Here is a 20,304-nt window from a genome sequence, read left to right on the forward strand (position 1 = left end):
AGACACTTTAGACACTTTTGGCATCAAATGAAAAATATTTCAAGTAGAGCTGTCAAAGTTTATGCATTATCGCATGCAATTAATTGAAAAGTTTAAGTTTCATAATCGCAATTAACACATTTACCATTAATAAAGCATAAACCAGCATCAACACTGGTCGGTGCATGGCGGAACCTTTGCGATGTGTCCGTCCGGAGTCATTACACTGATGCACACGCCACAAACACACACACAACAGCCATCTCAGTGAACAAATGATGGGGAAAGGACCTCTTAATGCTATTTGTTGTAAAAAGCAAGCCCAGATGGGACTTGAGATAGGAATCAAGTACTCTACAGCCTTTACTCTGGTGTTTGCACCCTGATGCGAATCGTGAATGCGGCTTCACAATTGCTGTTGCAAAGCAGATAGTCACAGTCTGCTGGTCAGCTAATATTGTAGAGGATGAGATTTTAAGGGATTTAATGCCCATTGCAATGAATATGCAACCTATGTGGGGACTAATGCTTTCAATTAGTCAAACTCCCATTTAAACTTTGGGAAATGTTTAATGTTACTTGAATTGGTGCTATTTTAGTGCATTTCTGTCTCTATACTGTGGAAGACTTTGCTTGGAAAATGTTAATATATCTTTACATATTGTTACATATTGTTTTGTTTTCTTTCATAAGAAGGAAGAAAAATCAATTTTGACAGGAATATACAGTCACATTTCAGCACTTTCAAGATCTGTGATTAACTGCGATTAACTCTACAACAATTATGTGAGGAATCGCAATTTAAAAAAAATTGACTAATTGACTAATTCCTAGTCAATATTTCTTTTGACTAATCCAATTTGACTTTTTCTCAAAGCTTGTCGCAGTGCTAGGATTGTGTTATCTGTATATATGTATATATAAGTATATATGTGATGCTGCCTTATAATTTTTCCAAAAGAAGGCATCTAAGAAGGCTGCTTTACATTACATGTTTTGGAACAACTTTTGTATTGTGAGAATGCCAATGATGCCTTCAAATGCTGTCTAGTTTGGCAGCTCACTAGGTTCGGAGTGGAGCTATAGAATTATTTATTATTTACACAACTAAAATACAGAAAAACAGTTTTAACTTTTGAATTTAAAACAGCACATTTTTGGAGTATATGCTAGTATATTTGTTTTGTTGATGTGTTTGTTCATGTTTTGTTTCCTTCAAAAAATATGACTGTCTATTAATCCACTGACAAATTTCCAGACAAAGGCCCGTATTATTACAACTCAGGTAACTTGAACCTGCTTGCCCCATCTAGCATGTGATTGGTCAGCAGTGTGATTACTATCCACAACACTCTCCCCTGCTCTCACTCCACATACTCTTTAGAAACCTCAATTATTCCACACAGCTTGCATGTAGTTGCCGCTGCTGCTACCTGCCACCAAACCTCATTGTTCAGCTTATCTTCCCTTTAGGCCTGATCTTTCTACTGGAAATAGTTCATAGTTCAGTTTATGGCCCATCCTGAGTGGATGTGTGTGTGGACTGCTAACGCTTTTCCTAGCCTCTCACAAACCTTACTCTGGTTCATGTTTGCTATGTTTTTCTGTTTTGTTTTCTCACTAAACAAATGTTAGTCTCAGATATTTCTAGTTCTTGTATTTTTTTTAAAACTTACGTTTTATTCATGTGTGGTATTTGTATATCGTTCTAGTCGGGTCTTTACTTGCAGAGTAATATTCCACATTTATACCTGGAAGGGATGCACATTATATCAATGACCATATTGTAATTGGCCAATATAAGCAATTTTTACAGTTATCAGCTTTGGTCTGATTAGGGCGTATTGGAAGCAAATTTACCGTAAATATACAATATATCACCCAGCCTTACTTTACATTATAATAATTTTACTCAAAGCTTTTTTTAGGGGTCATGACACGAAGAATAAAATTTTCCTTGATCCTTTGACATATAAGAGGCACTATAAAAAACATACTGTAAGTTTCAGAACTCAAAACTACCTCCTCACCGCAAAAAGAGCGTTTGTTGAAGCCAAGCTACCAAAAAGCTTCTCTACTTCTATGTCACACTGTGGTAGAAATTTGCATCTGACTGGTAATCAATGCCTACTTTACCTTTAATTAAGGTGGGTAGAGTAGCCAAAAACTGTACTCAAGTAAAAGTAAAATTATTTAAAAACAAAATTACTCAAGTAAAAGTACTAAAATAAATAATTACTTGAGTAAGAGTAAGAAAGTATCCAGTTAAAAGAGTACTCAAGTAGTAACTTCTTACTTTCACAAATGACATAACAGACATTTACCCCTATATTCCATTACATAAGTGTAAAGCAGGTTAAGGGAAAGGAGGAGGTGAGAACCGCCATGATGATATGAATAATAGTTTTAATAATAAACTGAACCAAAAACACACAAACATAAACACACAGAACCTTTATCCCTCGCGCCCCCAGCTGATTGGGACCGGGCGTGCATTGTTCCAGCCTGGCCCCGCCCTCCTCCGCTCTACAACAATACACATTTAACATGTATTACAGTATTATTATTATTATGAATGGAAATTCTGTCATCATCACCATCATGTTGTTCCAAACCTGTATACCTTTCTTTCTTCCATGCCACACAATAAGGAGATATTAGACAGAATGTTAACATTGATCACCATTTACTTTCAGTGAATGTGTTTTATTTCTCCATATTTTGAAAGTGAATGATGACCGAGAATGTCAGTTCCTAACATTCTGTTAACATATTTTGTGTTCCACAGTATACAGAAGGTCACAAGGGTTTGGAACTACATAATGGTAGGGAAATGATGACAGAATATTAAATTATAGCTGAGCTATCATTGTAAAGAGATAGTTTACCCAAAAATAAAAAGGATCTCATAATTTACTCACCCTCTTGCTATCCCAGTATGGGTGACTTCCTTTCTTCTGCAGAACACAAATTCAGATTTTTAGAAGAATATTTCAGCTCTGTAGGCCAAAATGTTTATGCCCCAAAAAGCACATTAAGGCAGCATAAAATAATCCATAATTCTCCAGTGGTTAAATTCAGGTCTTCAGAAGTGATATGATAGTTGTGGGTGAGAAACAGATCAATATTTGTCATTTTTTTGCTAGACAGCAGTGGCGATATGCAGAGAAGAATGTGAATCACCAAAAACACAAGAAGAAGAATGTGAAAGTGATCTGTTTCTTATCCACACCTATTACATCACTTCTGAAGATATTGATTTAACCACTGGAGTTTTTTGGATTACTTTTATGCTGATTTATGGGATTTTGTTTTGCTTTAAAATGTTGTCACCAATTCACTTGCATTGTATGGAATTTTTTTTAGAAAATTCTTCTAAAAATCTTCATTTGAGTTCAGCAGTCATACACATCTGGGATGGCAGGAGGTTGAGTTAATAATGAGAATTGTAATTTTTGGGTGAACTATCCCTTTAAGGGCTCTTGTCAGATCTGGATGAATTTGTCAATAAGAAGAGAGGTTTGGAAACATTTCTAGTAATTATTACAGTGAAAACGTGAAAATGTCCCACAAGGACATTATATATAATGTTGAAATATAAACCAAAGCAAGATCATGTTTTATTAATACCTACATTCGCTATTTCATATTTATTTCAGTGTAGTTACAGTTTTCAGTGTCGTAAGTATTTAGATGATTAGTTCTGTACAGCAGTACTGCCGCTCTCTAAACGCAGAGTATGCAGCCTAGTGTGTAGGGCACCAACCCCGGACATGGAACACTCGCTGTGTCTGAAACCACCCCCATTCACTATATAGTGCACTATTTCGTGTGCCTGCCATTTTGTAGGAGTGTCTGAATTCTGAGTGAGCCACTCGTTCCCTACTTTTGTTCACTCATTACTAACCACAGTGCACTCTAATTTGGAGTGTTCATTTGATGTACACTCGACAATGGTTAATTGCCCACAATCCACCACGGGGATTACGTACGAGATGGGAGTTTACACCTTCCTTCACTCCTGCAATATTTTATTTCATGCTGAATATATTAAATGACTTTTTGGCAAATCATTACTTGATTAAAATAACATAATAACATATAGAGAGACAAAACATTTAAAAATATACTCTTTATTTGATAAAATGTGTTTACTCTTTATATTAACACACAGTATATATTCAAAATTACAAACAGAATGAAGATTTATTGTATTAATATATTTTTTTAATAAGAATAACAAGTAAGGCCCAAGTATTTAAAATTTCATATGAAACGTTGTTTGTGCAAAAGTCCCAGAGCTCTGAAACTCGTTGTATACGTCAGCGTCTGAATTCACTCACTCATTTTGTTCACTAACTGCTGAGATATAGTGCTCTAACTGCGTAAAAAAATTCATTAGAAATTTACTTGGGTGAGACTGAAAAGTACCCACTTACTTAAGTAAATGTAATAGAGTAAATGTAGCGTGTTACTACCCACCTCTACCTTTAATCACTTCCGTAGCCCTTCCAGTAGCGGTGAGGTGTGAGATGACAAGTAGAGAAAGCAGGTCAGACAAGAACAGAGAGCCAATCAGAACAGTGGGTGTGCTCTGTCAAGTCTTAAAGGAGAAGCAGCACCAAAACCAAGGGTTTCTCACGGGGTCAGAATGAGGGTGGAAAAGAAACATGTTTTGCAAATATTAGTTTTTTTTTCCTGCAAAAAAACGTTAGTAATATTATAAGTGAACGTCAAGGAATATATTGAAGAAAAAAGGCAAGTCATGACCCATTTACATTTATGCATTTGGCAGAGGCTTTTATCCAAAGCGACTTACAGTGCACTTATTACAGGGACAATCCCCCCAGAGCAACTTGGAGTTAAGTGTCTTGCTCAAGGACCCAACAGTGGCATCTTGGTGGTGCTGGGGCTTGAACCCCCGACCTTCGGGTCAGTAACCCTGAGCCTCTACCACTGAGCCACCAATGCCCCAGTGACATGACCCCTTTAAATTCTTGAATCAAGCAGACAGAATAGGTTAGATTTAGTCTAAAACATTTTAAAATAAGTTTCATCCATCATATCGGCCAAAATTTCTGAACTCTTATGTCCCTAATACAGGTTTTTTTTTTTTGTATATGTCTGTGTGTGTGTGTGTGTGTGTGTGTGTGTGTCTGTCTGGTGTACTATGACACTAGATAGATTACTTGACCTGACGTGAACCCTCCACTGGATTAACCAGATGATGTGTGTGTGAGAGGGAGGTGGTCACATTAAGAGGGTCTTTTTTTTCAGTAAGACCCTTGTGATCTGTTACTCCGCCCCTCCTCTATCTTTTTCACGCTGTCTCTCTCTCTCTTTCTCAGGGTCACAGCGAATCAGTGACAGCGAATTCTCTGATTACGACTGTGAAGATGGGATTGGTGTTATCTCAGGTACTGTTAAATCACCTCTCCCTGCTTTAGTATTCCAATGGTACTAAGATAACTCAAGGCTTAAATGTTGTCCTTGAAAGCATTTTCATTCAATTCATTGCATGTAAATTCAATGCTCTCTTATGTAATAAATAATTTTTATAGAACTATTTAGAGAAGTATGCAGTAAAGTTTTTTAGGTAGCAGTATTTTTAGGGTGCACTTAAAATGTTTAACTTTGCTCCAAATGACTTTTAGAGAGAGTGTGATTACGTAAATATAAATGTAGTACTCGAATATACACTCATAAACATTATATACATTTTCTTTCCTTTTTAAAAAAATAATTTAGCTTAAAATATGTACGTTAAAGTGCATCTTTTTGGTGATGTAACCTTGATGCCTACACAAATCTTAAATGGTCCTGCGGTGTGACAAATAAATGTTTTAATTACATATTTTATGTAGTAGCTCATTAACATGAAGTCATAAAAGCTGCATGCATAATAGCTATATATATGGTTGAAATTGTTTTGGATTTAGCACGTCACATCATAGACATGTCAGCTTCCCAAAATTACTGTATTTCATGTCAACTAACCCTATTCAAGCAGTGCACAGGCTGTCAAGGTGTCTGTGTGCCTTCACACATTCTGAATCAAATTAAAGGATATTGTCAGCGAGAAGTTACTCTGAGAACTTTCCCACTGGACAGTGCTTTACGGTCTTATTCAGTTACAGGCATTGTTTTTCATGTGATGTTATGGAAGTTTGATTAAGGAGTTAAAAACTTTCTGTATGATGTGATGCATACAGTATGTTGCAGTAAATTTCTTTCTTTTTTTGTCCAAATTTTTCATTTGTCATCATTATCCTAACCTCTACTCTGTTGTTTTACTGTGTTCGCCCTCAGATTACCGGCACAACGGCAGGGATTTCCAGAGCTCCACTCTGTCTGTACCTGAGCAGGTTATGTCGTCCAATCACTGTTCACGATCAGACATGATCCGCACACGCTCACGCTCACCAAGCGTCCCTCCCCCACAGAGGTAACATGCAAGAAATAAAACATGAATCATGAAACATGCCGCAAAAAAACAAACAAAACTGGGGCAGTCGATTAAAAGTTAACTGTTTATAAAAACTTCATCATTATAAATTGAATTATTGTTATTTGAAGGGCTTTTTCAGCAAATATGTATATATGTGATTAATTGCAATTAATTCAATGAATTATTCGGCACACCATGTAATTAATTTCATAATAAACTTAATCAATTGACAGCCCTAATTTAAATATATGTAATTATTGTGGCAGGTTGAGCTAACGTAGGTCTTCAGCAAAAGACAATCTTTACTGATAAAAGATCAACAAAACAAAGGAAGCTGGGCTTCCAAGAAACAGTGAAAAGAAAGATAGACACAAGGGTCCAATGAAATAAACTTAGACTTTACACAGACTAGCTTGCAGCAGGTAACACAGGCTCAAGACTGAACAATAAAGCATGCCACAAACACACTTAAATAGGGCAATACACAGGTGTGATACATCAGGCATAATGAGTGGTGTGTTCAGCAGGAGTCAGGTGAGAGGCGCCACCTGCCGACCAGTAGAACAATAGCGGTCCAGTTAAGGGTTCCTTACAGGCCCTAAGTCCAACTGATTCTAGCGGCTCGAAGGGAGGTCTCTGGAGGCCCGCGAGGACTACTCTCCACGATGACGTCAGCTCATCATGCACCTCCGGGGAAAACGTGACCGGGGGGTGGGGGGGGTGTCATCCACGTCAGATACCGCGCTCTCCGATGCAGCGGCGAGCTCATCCACCTCGAGCTCCAGAGGATAGGCAGGCTGGCTATAAGGCGAGCCGCTGTTGCCTCGAGCATGGACGGGAGTCAACGAGCATGCCGGGGAGCGGGTGGTCCGAGGGGGCGTACCCGGCGGAGCTGCACCCGTTGTCATCCCCAGATCGCCTCCAGCACCAGCCACATTGTACTCAATCCCGTGGGAAGAAGGAGCAATGCGGGGGGCAGCTGGAGTGGCTTGCTTTCTATTGAAAGCGAGCCGTGACTGCAACGTTGCCATGGTCATGCCCTCGCAGTGAGAGCATGAACCATCCACAAACACAGCCTCGGTGTGATCGCTGCCCAGACACACGGGACAACGCCTGTGGCCGTCTGAAGCAGAGAGCACTCTACCGCATCCAGGAACTACACAGGGGCGGAAAGGCATTTTTAAAAAGACGCGTCCTGAAAAGGACGTTCAACGCCGCTGTGTATTGCTCTTTTAGTGAAAATGTACTCTTTTAGAGAAATCATTCTTTCAAATAACTCTTGAGTTTGATTTCTGCACTGTCGAAGTGCGCAGGGGAAAACTGCACTGCCGTGCAAGGAAGGAGACAGCCGCTGTAATGCGCCGTCAATCCAACATCATGCAGAGCATCAGAGGAATACAGGAACAATAGCATGCACTACCATCGGCTCCGAAGAAAATTTCTGCAAAAAATGCATATCATATAACAATTGAACGTCTAATGGCTCCTACACACTACACAACTTTCAAAGATGTCGGATCGTGGTACCGTTCATATTACACAACTGTTTGTCTTGTCACTGAAGTCATAGCATTTTCAAATTACACGACGAATCCGTGACAAAGTTAAACAAATTACAAGATATGTTACTATTGAAGAATCCCAGACGACTCTACCTGGACTCCAAATTACGTTTCACAACAGAGTACACACGAGAAGTGATACGAGATACGAAAACAAATGCATGATCATATGTTATGCATTTCAGAACATAATGTGTATGTTTTTAATCCCCTCAAGGCATCATACATTTTATTTGTAACAATATGAAAAAGTCCCACCTGTAAAACCTATTTACCTTACAGGACTGTCCAAGAGAATTGGCAATTTGTGGTACAGTTCAGATGAAACATCTTCGGTCCAATGAGACTTTCTTGATTCCGCAGCCATGCTAGTTGATGTTCTGTTACAGGAACATCAGGACTCCTCCCACTGAAACTTCCCATGCCCCGTTTCTTGCTCTCTCATTGGCTGTAGGTCAACGCTGCTGTTGTATTCCGTCAAAACATATTTCATATTGGGGGTGCAGATATTTAACATTCAAAATATCTTGATGACATCGGCGACGCGTCGGCGGTACTCTCAAATCGCGTCATAGATAGTTCATACATTGCGATCATCGCTCATGGGAGTGAGCTCTGATTTGCCCACGATTTCAGGCTTTTGTCGGCAATCTCCACAAAACTGTTGGTGAGCGAAAATCAGCCTTAAAATCCTGTAGTGTAAACTCAACATATTTCTGGGGGATATGTGGACGCCTACAATAAGAAAATTGATAAATATATATAGGAGATATATAATAAGAGACTCTCCAATCTAGAGCACAACATCAGTTATGGGCATTCCAAGCTCGATGTGCTTCAGTGTAACCAGAGTGCTTCAAAAGTGCATAAATGTAAGATTATTGTGGGTGCGCAACATGTTGTTCACAGCATCCAACAGTTTTTCTTCTGCATCAGTTTATTAAAGTAATTTGTTGTCCGTCAGGCACCCCAACATTAAGAATCGCTACAGACTCTTAAGACTGTAATAACTATCCACACAATCTCACAAATAAACATTTGGACTATGCATAACAGGGGTTTGTGGTGAGAGTGACCAGCAGGGGAGCTTGGGGCAAAAAATACCATCAAAAATCATAAAATGCCCCCAAAATTGAAACTGTTGGTGCAAAAAATGCCCTTGTAATGAATTGTTCTGTTACATCTGATATAGAGTTGTTGATGTAATTCTTAGGGTGTAAATTCTTAGGACAGTTAATGTTTTGCATTTTTAAGCAAATGTTGCCCTCATAAAAGTAAAAAATGCCCCTTAAAAAAAATCTAATTCCTTAATGTAAAAGTTAATTTCTGAAAATGGTGACCAGACACTTTTTTTTTTTTTTCTCTCTCCTCTCATCTAGTCGAAGTTTAGATCACGGTGTAAGAGGACGACACTCGAATTACGGCCCCCGACATCGACTGTCTGAGGACAGATACTCACCGGACAGGTATGTGTTCACGTAACATACTTGAGCTGCCATGTGTCACACAGTTTGCAAACTAGTCAGGTGCTTCAGTGATCAATCCTTTCTCCACCATGTTAATTTTTTCCTAACTAGCAGCGAATGCAATGAACAACAAGACTATTCATTTAACTATTCAAGTTGCTTGGTTTTTGTTTCTGTTCCCTTACGAGACCAAATCCTGCTTCACATAACTGTACTTAAAAAACATAAAAAATTTCCTTATTGTCTGTGATTTTACATATTGCACAGTTTTCACAATAGAAAAAATACTTATCCCTTCAAAAGATCTGTCAAACGTTTTTTTTTTTAATGAAAAATGATCCCATAATCGGGAATGTAGGTGTATTCCTTCATCTTTTCAGTTTACATGATTACAACAATTAGATAGTGGAAATATTATGTGTCAAAAAACTTCAAAGCGGAGAGAATCTTAAAGTTTAAAAATGTGTGCCTCCTATTTCCAATCAATTCTCCTCCAATTGGTGCTGTATCTATCTCTCTGTCTTCCACCATCTCTCTCTCCTCTCATTTCTCTTTGACATCAGCCTTTGTTTTTAATCCATTCATCTCTGCCTCTCTTATTTTGGTCACATTTGTTATCTTGCCATCGCTCCATCTTTAACAGTTCCATTCATTCATGTCTCTGTTTTTTGCTCCCTATGGTTTCTATCTTTTGTGGTTGCAGTCACTATCTTACCCTCCCTCCTCGAACCAGACACAGACAGCCAGCCACCGATCCTGCTGTCCAGGACCCCAGGTATTCTGTTAGTTTAGCTAACATTATGCAACCCTACGCTCCTCCCCATGCTGTCCAATCACAGCACCCATTTCACTTTGACCCGCCCACTTTCCCACCCACTGTTTGTTGATTGACAGCTTGCACACACAGAGCATGTGATTACAAACAAGAGACTGCTCAACTCACATTATTTGTGATAAATAACAAATGAGCTAGCAAAAAGTGCACTAAAAGGTGCACTCATACAAGTGACAAGGCATCAAGCTTTCAAATGCTAAAGTCTTAGCAGGCACACATTTAGATACGTATTCTAATTACTTTAAATTAATAACCTGGTTCAATGCAACATTAACAACAATTTACAATAAGGCTACATTCATTAACATTAGCCAATGCATTAGGGACCATGAACTAACAATACTTTTTAATGTTAGTTCATAAAAATACAATTGTTCATTGTTAGTTCATGTTAGTTCATAGTGCATTAACTAATATTAAAATATACAGCTTTTGTACAAATCTATTAGTATTTGTTGAAATGGTAACACTTTAATATTAGGTTCCATTTGTTAACATTAGTTAACAATATTAATTGACATGAACTAACAATTAACAATACTTTTACAGCATTTATTAATCATATGTTAATGTTAGTTTCAACATATAGTAATATTAATATTAGTAGTTATTAACGCTACACTATGTAACTTTTGGCCATCTAGCAATAAAAATATAAAACTGCATGCATCTTGCGGAAGAACATTGTTTTGGTTGTGCTTCGGCTCTGCCCCTCTGCGTGGATGAATGTGGTTCGAGGCACCGGTGCATACATGAATACAGGACATCTTAACAGAGTGAATGGACAAATAAATAACAAATGAAAGGAAAAGACGGATATCTAAAAACATTTCATCTGAGCAGATAAGTGCCATATCTTATGCTGGAAACATTGATGTTTTGAAATAAATGATGTTACAACAGTTAGGCAACGTTAGTTAACATTAGACACAACAATTGCTAGTCTGATAAGGTCAAACGTTGTGAAGTTTTTTATAATTGCAGGATATTCTGGCCAAATAGACCACTGTAGTAACTCGCTTATAGATTGTCATTGTAACAAACCAGTGGTCAACATCATTTCAAGACTCACATGTCTTTGGCAAATCTAGAACTAAAGGATTTATTTATATAAATTATTGCCATTATAAAGAACAATACACACGTATTCTAGCAAGTGAAAAGTTCTGCACTGATCACAGTATAATTACTGTATTACACTACAGACGTGTGTGTGTGTGTGTGATTACACATATATACATAAACCAAACAAATAAAATATCTTACCTGTTGAGTAAGAATAAAGCCATCTCTAAGTCGCTTTTAATCCTTTTTAGATCTGGGATTTGATTCAGGTTTTATTACGGACTCTTGTCGCTTTCCCTTTTTGCTTGTAGACTGCTGTTCGGGATTTCTTTGTTTTTACAACCGGTGATTCCCCGGAGGTTTTCCATTTTTAATGATCCATGATCAGTTTTTCTTGTTTGTTGTGACAACAAACTTTCAGCTTCACGCTTCTCCCACACCATACACGCACTCCAGTAGCCAGAACTTATTTTCTCTGTGTACTGATATAACGTGATACGCACGGGCGAAGGACGATATGCAAAATCCATCCCGACAGCACTAAAATATAAATCATTATTATGGGTTTATCAAAGTGTATTTGGGTAAAGTAAAGACATGTTTTGGAAGATGGATTTTTGGTGCACTCTCTTATTATTAACATTTTGTTATTTTTTAACAAAAAAAGTTACAAAGTGTAGCTTTAACTTACATTAACAAAGATGAATAAATGCTGTAAATCTATACTGTTCACTGTTAGTTCATGACACCAAACACATTACCAATGGAACTGTATTGAAATTAACATTAGTTCATGTTAACTAATGTAATTAACTAATGTTATCAAAGGGAACCTTATTTGAAAGTGTTACCAATGCAAATCAAGCTGTATTGACTGCATCTGTGGCCTGCTGTTCATTACCTAGATTTGTTTTTACAAATAACTTTGGGATGTGCTGAAGAAGACTTTACAGAGTGTATCGACTCTCCCGTCATCATTGCAAGATCTCAGCTAAAAATTTATGCAACTTTGGATGGAAATAAATGTTGTGATGTTGCATAAGGTTGTTGAAACAATGGCATGAAGAATGTGCGCTGTAATCAAAGCTAAAGGCCGTGTTGACGATATTCTCCAGCACATCCCAAAGACTTTATCGGGGGTTAAGATCAGGATTCTGTGGTGGCCAAATCATGTGTAAAATGATTCCTCATGCTCTCTGAACCACTCTTTCACAATTTGAGCCTGATGAATCTTGGCATTGTTGTCCTGGAATATGCCCGTGCCGTCAGGGAATAAAAATAATAAATCCATTGATGGGATAACCTGGTCATTCAGTACATTCAGGTAGTCAGCTGACATAATTTTATTGCAGCATAATGTTACAGAGACTAGACCTGACCAGTTGAAGCAACCCAAAATCATAAACATTATTTAAATCCAAATGCCGACTTTATTTTGGGCCAGGCAGTGTAGTAACGTGATGTCCCTTCCTGAAATCCTTGCACGTATCATGCAGAAGTTGATGGGTTTGACAGCTGGTCATAACATGTGTTGCAGTATTAACTTTGACAGACAAGGTTAGTAAGTGATTTTATCACACTCGTCTCATATTAACACTTAGAAAGTTTAAGTTTTGCTGCTATAGTTTGTATATTGTAAAGTTTATTCTAGTGCAATGTCTTGCCCCATAGACATCCATTGCAAGTGCATGTACTGTATACAAGATTTTTGTTTGTTTTTACCAACTGAGCAAAGAATCGACATTTTTGTTTGTCTTAACAGAGTTGAACTTTTAGGTATAATAAAGCATGCTAAAAGACCATGTGACCCGACCGACCTGAACCAACTGGTATCGCAATATTTCAAGCCCTGACTCAAAATCGCTCACTCTCTTTATAATTTATTCTCCAAGCCTGTACATTTGTTGCAATATTCTGTATTTGTTTAAGCATAATTGGCAACATTCATAACAGTAGAGTTTTGAAGGGGTCATGAAATGCTCTTTTTTATTGTTTCATTATCTTTCCTGAGGTCCACTGATAATGGGAGTAAAGTTCTTTTTTTTTTTACCAAAACAGTCAGAATTTTGTAATATATGATACTTTTCGAACCTGTCTCTGACCATCTTTCTGAAAAGCTTGATTTTTTGCCTCAGCTGCTCCTTTAAACTTCAGTGTAAACGCCCACTGTTATGATTGGCTAACAGCGTGCAGCATCTCAAATTCAGCCATTTTTAAATCTTAATCGGAAGAGAATAAACAAGCACCAAAACATTAGAAATGTACATTTCACAGTTTCACTGTCCAATATACTTCAGTGACAATTCCTTGGCAAAGGCTCATTTCGTGGCTTAACAAGATGCACAGGTGCACATCGCCGGAAACAAATCAAAACGGTCAAAGAACAAAAAAGAAAGACCAGTTTGTTGAGCAGTTTAAGCAACAAAACAACAGGAGCCACAGCAGCTGATGAAACGCATCTTCTCTTCAGAGTTGAAACTTGACACCGTGTCTTTTAAAAGCATGCCAGAGAGATGACAACAGTTAAAGACGTCTGTGTAGTACATGTTTGTATACAAAAATAATACAAATAATAATACAAAAAAATATTCCAGATGGGTCCCCTTTCGTGTTCAGGAGTAGTTAGGCCACAGAGAGTAGGTTGTTTGTCCTACACTCTGTCTCTGTTTATGAGCCAAGTGACCACCAGTGGGTGAGGCCATGGGTGTGATGATTTTAAAATAGGTGTTGACGCTGTTGCTGTAGAGGCCATCTTGAATGAATGAGTACCCTAAGTGACGTAGGGTTGTCGCGAAAGTAGAGAATGGGGCGTTTTGGCAGCTTGGTTTCAATAAATGCTTTTATTGGATTGGGATTAAGTTTTGGGTTCTGGAATTTACAGTATTTTTTATAGTAGAATGACTTCTTATATGTCAAAATATCAAGTAAAATTTGATTAATCATGATATGACCCCTTATGCAGTTTTAACGGGGCACGGCGTCCTCACGCTGGGTGAAAAACAATCTGGAATAATTTTAAACAGCAACATGAAGTCCTCTTTGAAACCTGAACTTCTACAGAACGTCAAATCTTTGTGACACCTGCACTAAAAAGCTATACGCAGAGCAACGATGAAACAGAACGCCGATGTCTCGAGATGCATTTTTAAAAATAATATTTTTTTTTGACACACTGTCTAAAAAATGGTGAAAAAACAATGAGATGCCGTGCAACTGACAAAAACGACTTGTACTGACTTCCTCCAAGGGACGACACTTGACACAGCGGCTCAGAGGTGAGGTTCTTTATTCTCTTTTTAATTACAACGTGCACACAGCACTTTTAAACAGTCAGTTTTGACCACACACAAACACAGTAAATTGGTATGCCACTCTCTCTCCCATGGAGGCCCTCTGGCTGCCTTTTATGCCGCTCTCCCCGTGCTCACTGAAATTAGAGACAGGTGTTAGACATAATCTAGCTCAGGTGTAAGCGCCCTTACCACTTTCCTCTCCCGGACGGGCGCTTGACCACACCCCCGCTGCCACATACCCCCACTGCCCGACTCAGGCCAGGGCACCATCCGGCCTGTCTACCACTCCCCCCCCATTTCTGGAGAGGAAGTCAGCGACAGCCATCTGCACCCCCGGTCTGTGGACCACCTTGAATTTAAAGGGCTGGAGGGCCAGATACCAACGGGTGATCCGGGCGTTAGTATCTTTCATGCGATGGAGCCACTGCAGTGGGGCGTGATCCGAGCAGAGGGTGAAGGCCCGCCCCAGCAGGTAGTAACGGAGGGTGAGGACCGCCCACTTGATGGCCAAACACTCCTTTTCCATGGTGCTGTACTTAGTCTAATTTTCATTAATCAAACCCAAAGTAACACATGAAGAACTGACCTGAACCCAGCCAGAAACATGACAATGGAAATATTTTTGCAAATCAAAATAACATGCTTTATTACATGTTTGGCTGCAGTTTCCTAGTGATATGTCCATAAGGGGGTGCCAAAAGCCAGTGAATTTATGTTATGTAAGGTGATTTTTAGATAAAGATAAAAAAGTTAAATAAAACTTTAGCCTAAACATTACAAATAGTGTCTTAAAAGATAAATGAGAGGTGAACAAAACAGACATCCTTACCATTAACTAGGAATGTCAATTTTCAGACATTTTCATAATCAGTTGTCATGGAAATAAATGATCAATTAATCGCATAAACGTGGATGACTCCAAATAATATATGCTTGTATTGTGTTTATATACAGTATAATCTAAATGAATAAACATAAGAAATGCACGTATTGGCATTTTCCTCTTAAAATATTCTTAGTTCAGTGTATTTGAATACATTTAGGCTATGTTTAGTACAAATTTGTTTTATTACTGTTAATGAATTACTGTTAATAATAATTGAAGATATATTACATATATACATGTTTGAGTTTATTAAAACTTCTCATTGTGGATCGTGGAATGTTTCGGACCTTTGGATTTATTTTTGTAATGGAAATTAAGTGGAAATAAGCATGTAAATGTAGGTTAGTTTGCATTACAAGCGTTAAAATTAGTGCTGTCGATTTAATGACTTAATTCAGTGTGATTAATTATTGTTACGATCCCCGGTTGTCTGCCCCGTGTTTTCCGTGTCACCGTCACCATGTTTCCCGGTCATCATCACTATGTCATTGTTCGCACCTGTTTGTCATTTGTATCCTCATGTGTCTGTGCATTTAAACCCTGCTGTTCCTCCATTACCCTGTCGTTCGTTGTTCCCACTGTTTTGATGTTCCCATGTTCCGATGTTTACTCTGCTGCCTGTCTTGTCATGTTTATCGTGCCGTGTTAATCCGGTCCGTGTTCCTTCGTTGTTTTCATGTTTTAGTTTCAGTTTGCCCATCGTGGTTGTTTCATTTGTTCCTGTCCGTTTGTATCCACCGTTGATCAATTAAACCGCACATAGATCCAAACTCCTTGTCTGCCTCCTCCTGCTCTTCATAACAATTATATAAAAACAATATGTTAAAAATGATACAATGGTGGTGGCTGTGAGGATCAAACCGACAACCTTCTGCTTACCAGTTCAGTGCTTTAGGTCACAACGGCACTGCCACCACCACTAATTTAAAGAACATTACACAAAGTTGTCCCCTGCTATGTCATTTGCTCATCTGTGTTAAATGAAATAGAAGCAAAACTAAAATATATTGATGCACTAAAATAAAAACAAAAACTACAATTAATTGAAAAACTAAAACTAAACTAAAACTATCAAACCCAGTTGGTAAAATAACTGAAACTAAACTAAACAATTATTTGAAATTGAAAACGAAATAAAAATTAAAACTAAATTAAAAACCCAAATCTATAATAACCTTGGAACAAACCACACTTACCGACAGCAGACAGCACAAGATGAGAACGAGTTCTTGCGATAAACACAACTTGATGGAGGGCAATATCGAATGCAGGGATCTCAAGACGTGTTTTTCTAAGTTTTAAACTATGTTAAATGTGACACCGAATAATTCATTTGCTAAATGGATTACTGTGAATTGTATACAATGAGTCTTATTTTCAATAACATGAAAATAAACAATATATTGTATTCTAAAGCCACTTTGTTTTTTGATAACACTTTACCAATATGTTCATTTCATTAATATTAGTTAATGCATTAGGTATCATGAACAAACAATTAACAATATATTTGTTACATCATTTATTAATCTTTGTTAATGTTAGTTAATAAAAATAAAGTTGTTCACTGTTAGTTCATTGTTAGTTCATAGTGCATTAACTGATGTTATCAAACACAACTTTTAATAAAATAAAAGTATTAATTTATGTTGAAATTAACTAATTAATTCATTTATCCATGCTAATATTATTCATTGATAATTCATGCTAACTAATGTTAAATAATTTTAACAAACGTAACCTGTAAAGTGTAACCGTCTTTTTAATACTTCTATCATGTGCCACAATAATGTAATACATTTTAATTATCTGTATTATTATTTGTTATTGTATTTATATTTTATTTAAAATTATTTAAATTTTACTATTTATAATTTTTTATAATTCTACATTTAATTATTGTTATTTGAGGGACTTTCTCAGAAATATTTATATGCGTGATTAATTATGATTAGTAATCGGCATACCATATTAAAGAAATTTGCGCTCATTAAAATGTATAATTTTTCAAAATAATGCATTGAGTAAAAGTGTTTGATATCATAACATAGCAGTGCGTGAGTAATAGAGTGAATATATATTTATATGATATCCCATAGACCCATGATTTGTGTTAAAGTGTTGTAGTGTTCATTTCACCAGGAAACTGCAGCAAAACGTAGACAGTGGCACATAAAACATGTAAAAGTAAAAAAAAAATGTGCTATAGTAACTTTCATTCTATGAGACTACCGTAGGTTGCCAGAAACCTGAAGGTTTGTCGGATCCTATCGGGCTCAGGTCGGGTATCAGATCTCTAACACAGCAGTGCTTTGACTGTTTTGTTTTTAGCCGGACAGATCTCCGCTGGTGTCTGCTTGCTAGTTTCGTGGTAAAATACACAATGAGTCATGCTGGCACATTTTCTAACCTCATGTAAGGCACTATATCTGCAGTTTTTACTGTGGATTGAATGAGAGGGCTTCAACCATCTTTGTTGGTTCTGGTGTGTACTGCAATTTAAATTATTTGTTGCAGTTTTGATAGCTCAGCATATTTGCCAGTTCTCTTAAATCAGGGTCATTCTGATTTCTGCTTGTGTGCTTTGGATGATCTTTGCCTATATATACTCTAAAAGAGGATGTGTCCATGAGTGTGAAAGAGAGAGAAAGAGCCCATTCTCCCCCCTTCTTATCACCGAGATATCAACCACTCCTCTCACCAGTCTCTATTGCATTCTGCCTCTCTTTTCTTCTGATCAGTCTGCACCCCCTGAAATGTGAAGACGCGGTCAAGTTACTACACTCACCTAGGATGGCCCGTGCATACTCTGATGAGGCGTACAATAGCATGGACAGGTAGTAAACCATAGTGGATTACTCCTGTATTAGTGCTGTGGGTAGTAGTTCTGACTAGAATAGCTAGTGGCACCTAAAAATATTTCAATTTTATGCATCCTGATTTGTGATTTGTAGATTAGGATCTATTTTAGGGAGCTTTCCAGTGGGTGAGGAACCTATTGCATCTTACAGAATGGCTTATTTTCTCAGTGAAATGTGCATATGGCAAATGCTTTGTTATTGGATTGCCCTACAGCCAAAAACATTGAGTGTCATTCTTCCACCTACTGAGAAAGCTTTGTGCAGTCATTGTAATGATATGGAGTCATTAAGGCTCCTCTAGTGGATAACGTACATTATAGCATTCAGATTTTGACTTTGCCGACTACGCCACTAAATACGCCAGTAAACTTAGAGCGCCATTTCCCAAAGGGAGTGTGCGCAGTGTATGTTTACATGTCCTTAGCTGCACCCACTCCACCCTTCCCTGCTGCAACATGTATTCAATGCTGCTCTGTAGATGACTGAGGGCGGGTTTGTGTTGTTTTGATGACTGGGCACAAGCTCTTTGAGTACTGAGCCAAGTAGCTTCACTCTTTGACAGAAATGCCAGTCAGAAAAAAGCAAGCTACAGTGGATTTTCAAAAGGAAAAGAATACATTTATTTATTCACCCCTCTGAAAAGTGTTTAACGTATATAGGATGTGTTTTGTTGGCTCAGTGGAGTCCCAAATATTTTGGAGTAGATCAAACCAGCTTTAGTATATGGAAGCCCTAAAGTGCCGTGGATTCACATATATTTTTTTTGCACTATTGCCTTGTGATAAGTTACATTTTCCTAATGTGATATTACTTTAAGCAATCAGACTTACGATTTTCACCTGGTGGACCCTAAAAAAAAAAATGTTAATCCCATAGACATTGGTTGGAGGAACATATGTCTATGGACCAGAATATCATCTGCCAGTAGGCAACCACCTAGCAATGCCCTAGACACCACATAGCAACATGCTAAATAACACTATCTAAAAACCTAGCAACCAGATTGCAACATCCTGGCTACTGCCCACAACACCCTAACATCTTAGCAGTGTTTTTCTTGAGCAAGTACCAAAAAAAAATCAAATATACAGTAGTTACATTACAGTATGTTAACTTCACAAGATGTCAATTACTATTTTATTGAGATACCAAGATACTATTTTATTTTTTGAGATCTTGGGAGAATGAAACTGTTGCACTTACTACACTTTTAAAAATGTTTAAAAACAGTGTATTTTTTAAATCAAAAGCAACTGAGAGATTTCTCAGTAAAACAAAGTTTCGCTATCACAATTTTAATAAAATCTCAATGAACCAGTATTTTAAATCTCATGAAAATTACATAGATAATTACATGCAATTTCTAGAGAAAAACAAATTTGTTATCACATGAAAATGGAGCAAAAAGTATATGTGAATCCATGGCATCTTAGGGCTTCCCTATTGGTGTGGTTTTTGTCAAAAAGAAGATAATTATGGGTATGTAGGATCTGATTGTGTTATTTTATGTTCAGGAGAATGAAGAAGGATAGACAAATGTCTGCCTACAGTGACTCATTTGAATCTCCTGAGAGGTAAAACACTGAAACCTTAGCTAAGGCATGCACCCTACTATACTGACTTTGTTTATGTAGCTGTCAGAGTGTTCCAGTAGAATATTTCTCTAGTTACAGATGTAGCCTTCACCCCTTGCAATAAATCCACTATTGCTCATTCTTATTCTCATTTCTTCATTTTCAATCTACCAATCTATCGATCCTCCACCTTCATCGAAAGATATTACAATGGGCCCAATCATGGATCTACTCCATGCCCTAATCATGTCATGAATGGAAGTGGTGGAGACTACAGGTAAGGCTTCTAGAGAGATCAACACCCACAGCACATCACATTCTTTTGTTGCCAGTTG

The 20,304-nt window shown here is 37.5% G+C and overlaps 1 protein-coding gene across 1 annotated transcript in view; it reads left to right on the forward strand.

Annotated features, from left to right (window-relative positions):
* Positions 1–20,304, forward strand: part of rims2b (regulating synaptic membrane exocytosis 2b) — a 207,412-nt gene that overhangs the window by 128,027 nt on the left and 59,081 nt on the right. Inside the window, exons 16-23 of the mRNA XM_052092883.1 lie at positions 1,238–1,264; positions 5,328–5,396; positions 6,289–6,424; positions 9,369–9,455; positions 10,159–10,230; positions 18,276–18,371; positions 19,910–19,969; positions 20,172–20,246. Of these exons, the coding sequence (XP_051948843.1) occupies positions 1,238–1,264; positions 5,328–5,396; positions 6,289–6,424; positions 9,369–9,455; positions 10,159–10,230; positions 18,276–18,371; positions 19,910–19,969; positions 20,172–20,246 (622 nt within the window). The remainder of the gene's footprint in view (positions 1–1,237; positions 1,265–5,327; positions 5,397–6,288; positions 6,425–9,368; positions 9,456–10,158; positions 10,231–18,275; positions 18,372–19,909; positions 19,970–20,171; positions 20,247–20,304) is intronic.

The sequence above is a fragment of the Xyrauchen texanus genome, chromosome 26 (assembly GCF_025860055.1).
Source record: "Xyrauchen texanus isolate HMW12.3.18 chromosome 26, RBS_HiC_50CHRs, whole genome shotgun sequence".
NCBI lineage: Eukaryota > Metazoa > Chordata > Actinopteri > Cypriniformes > Catostomidae > Xyrauchen > Xyrauchen texanus.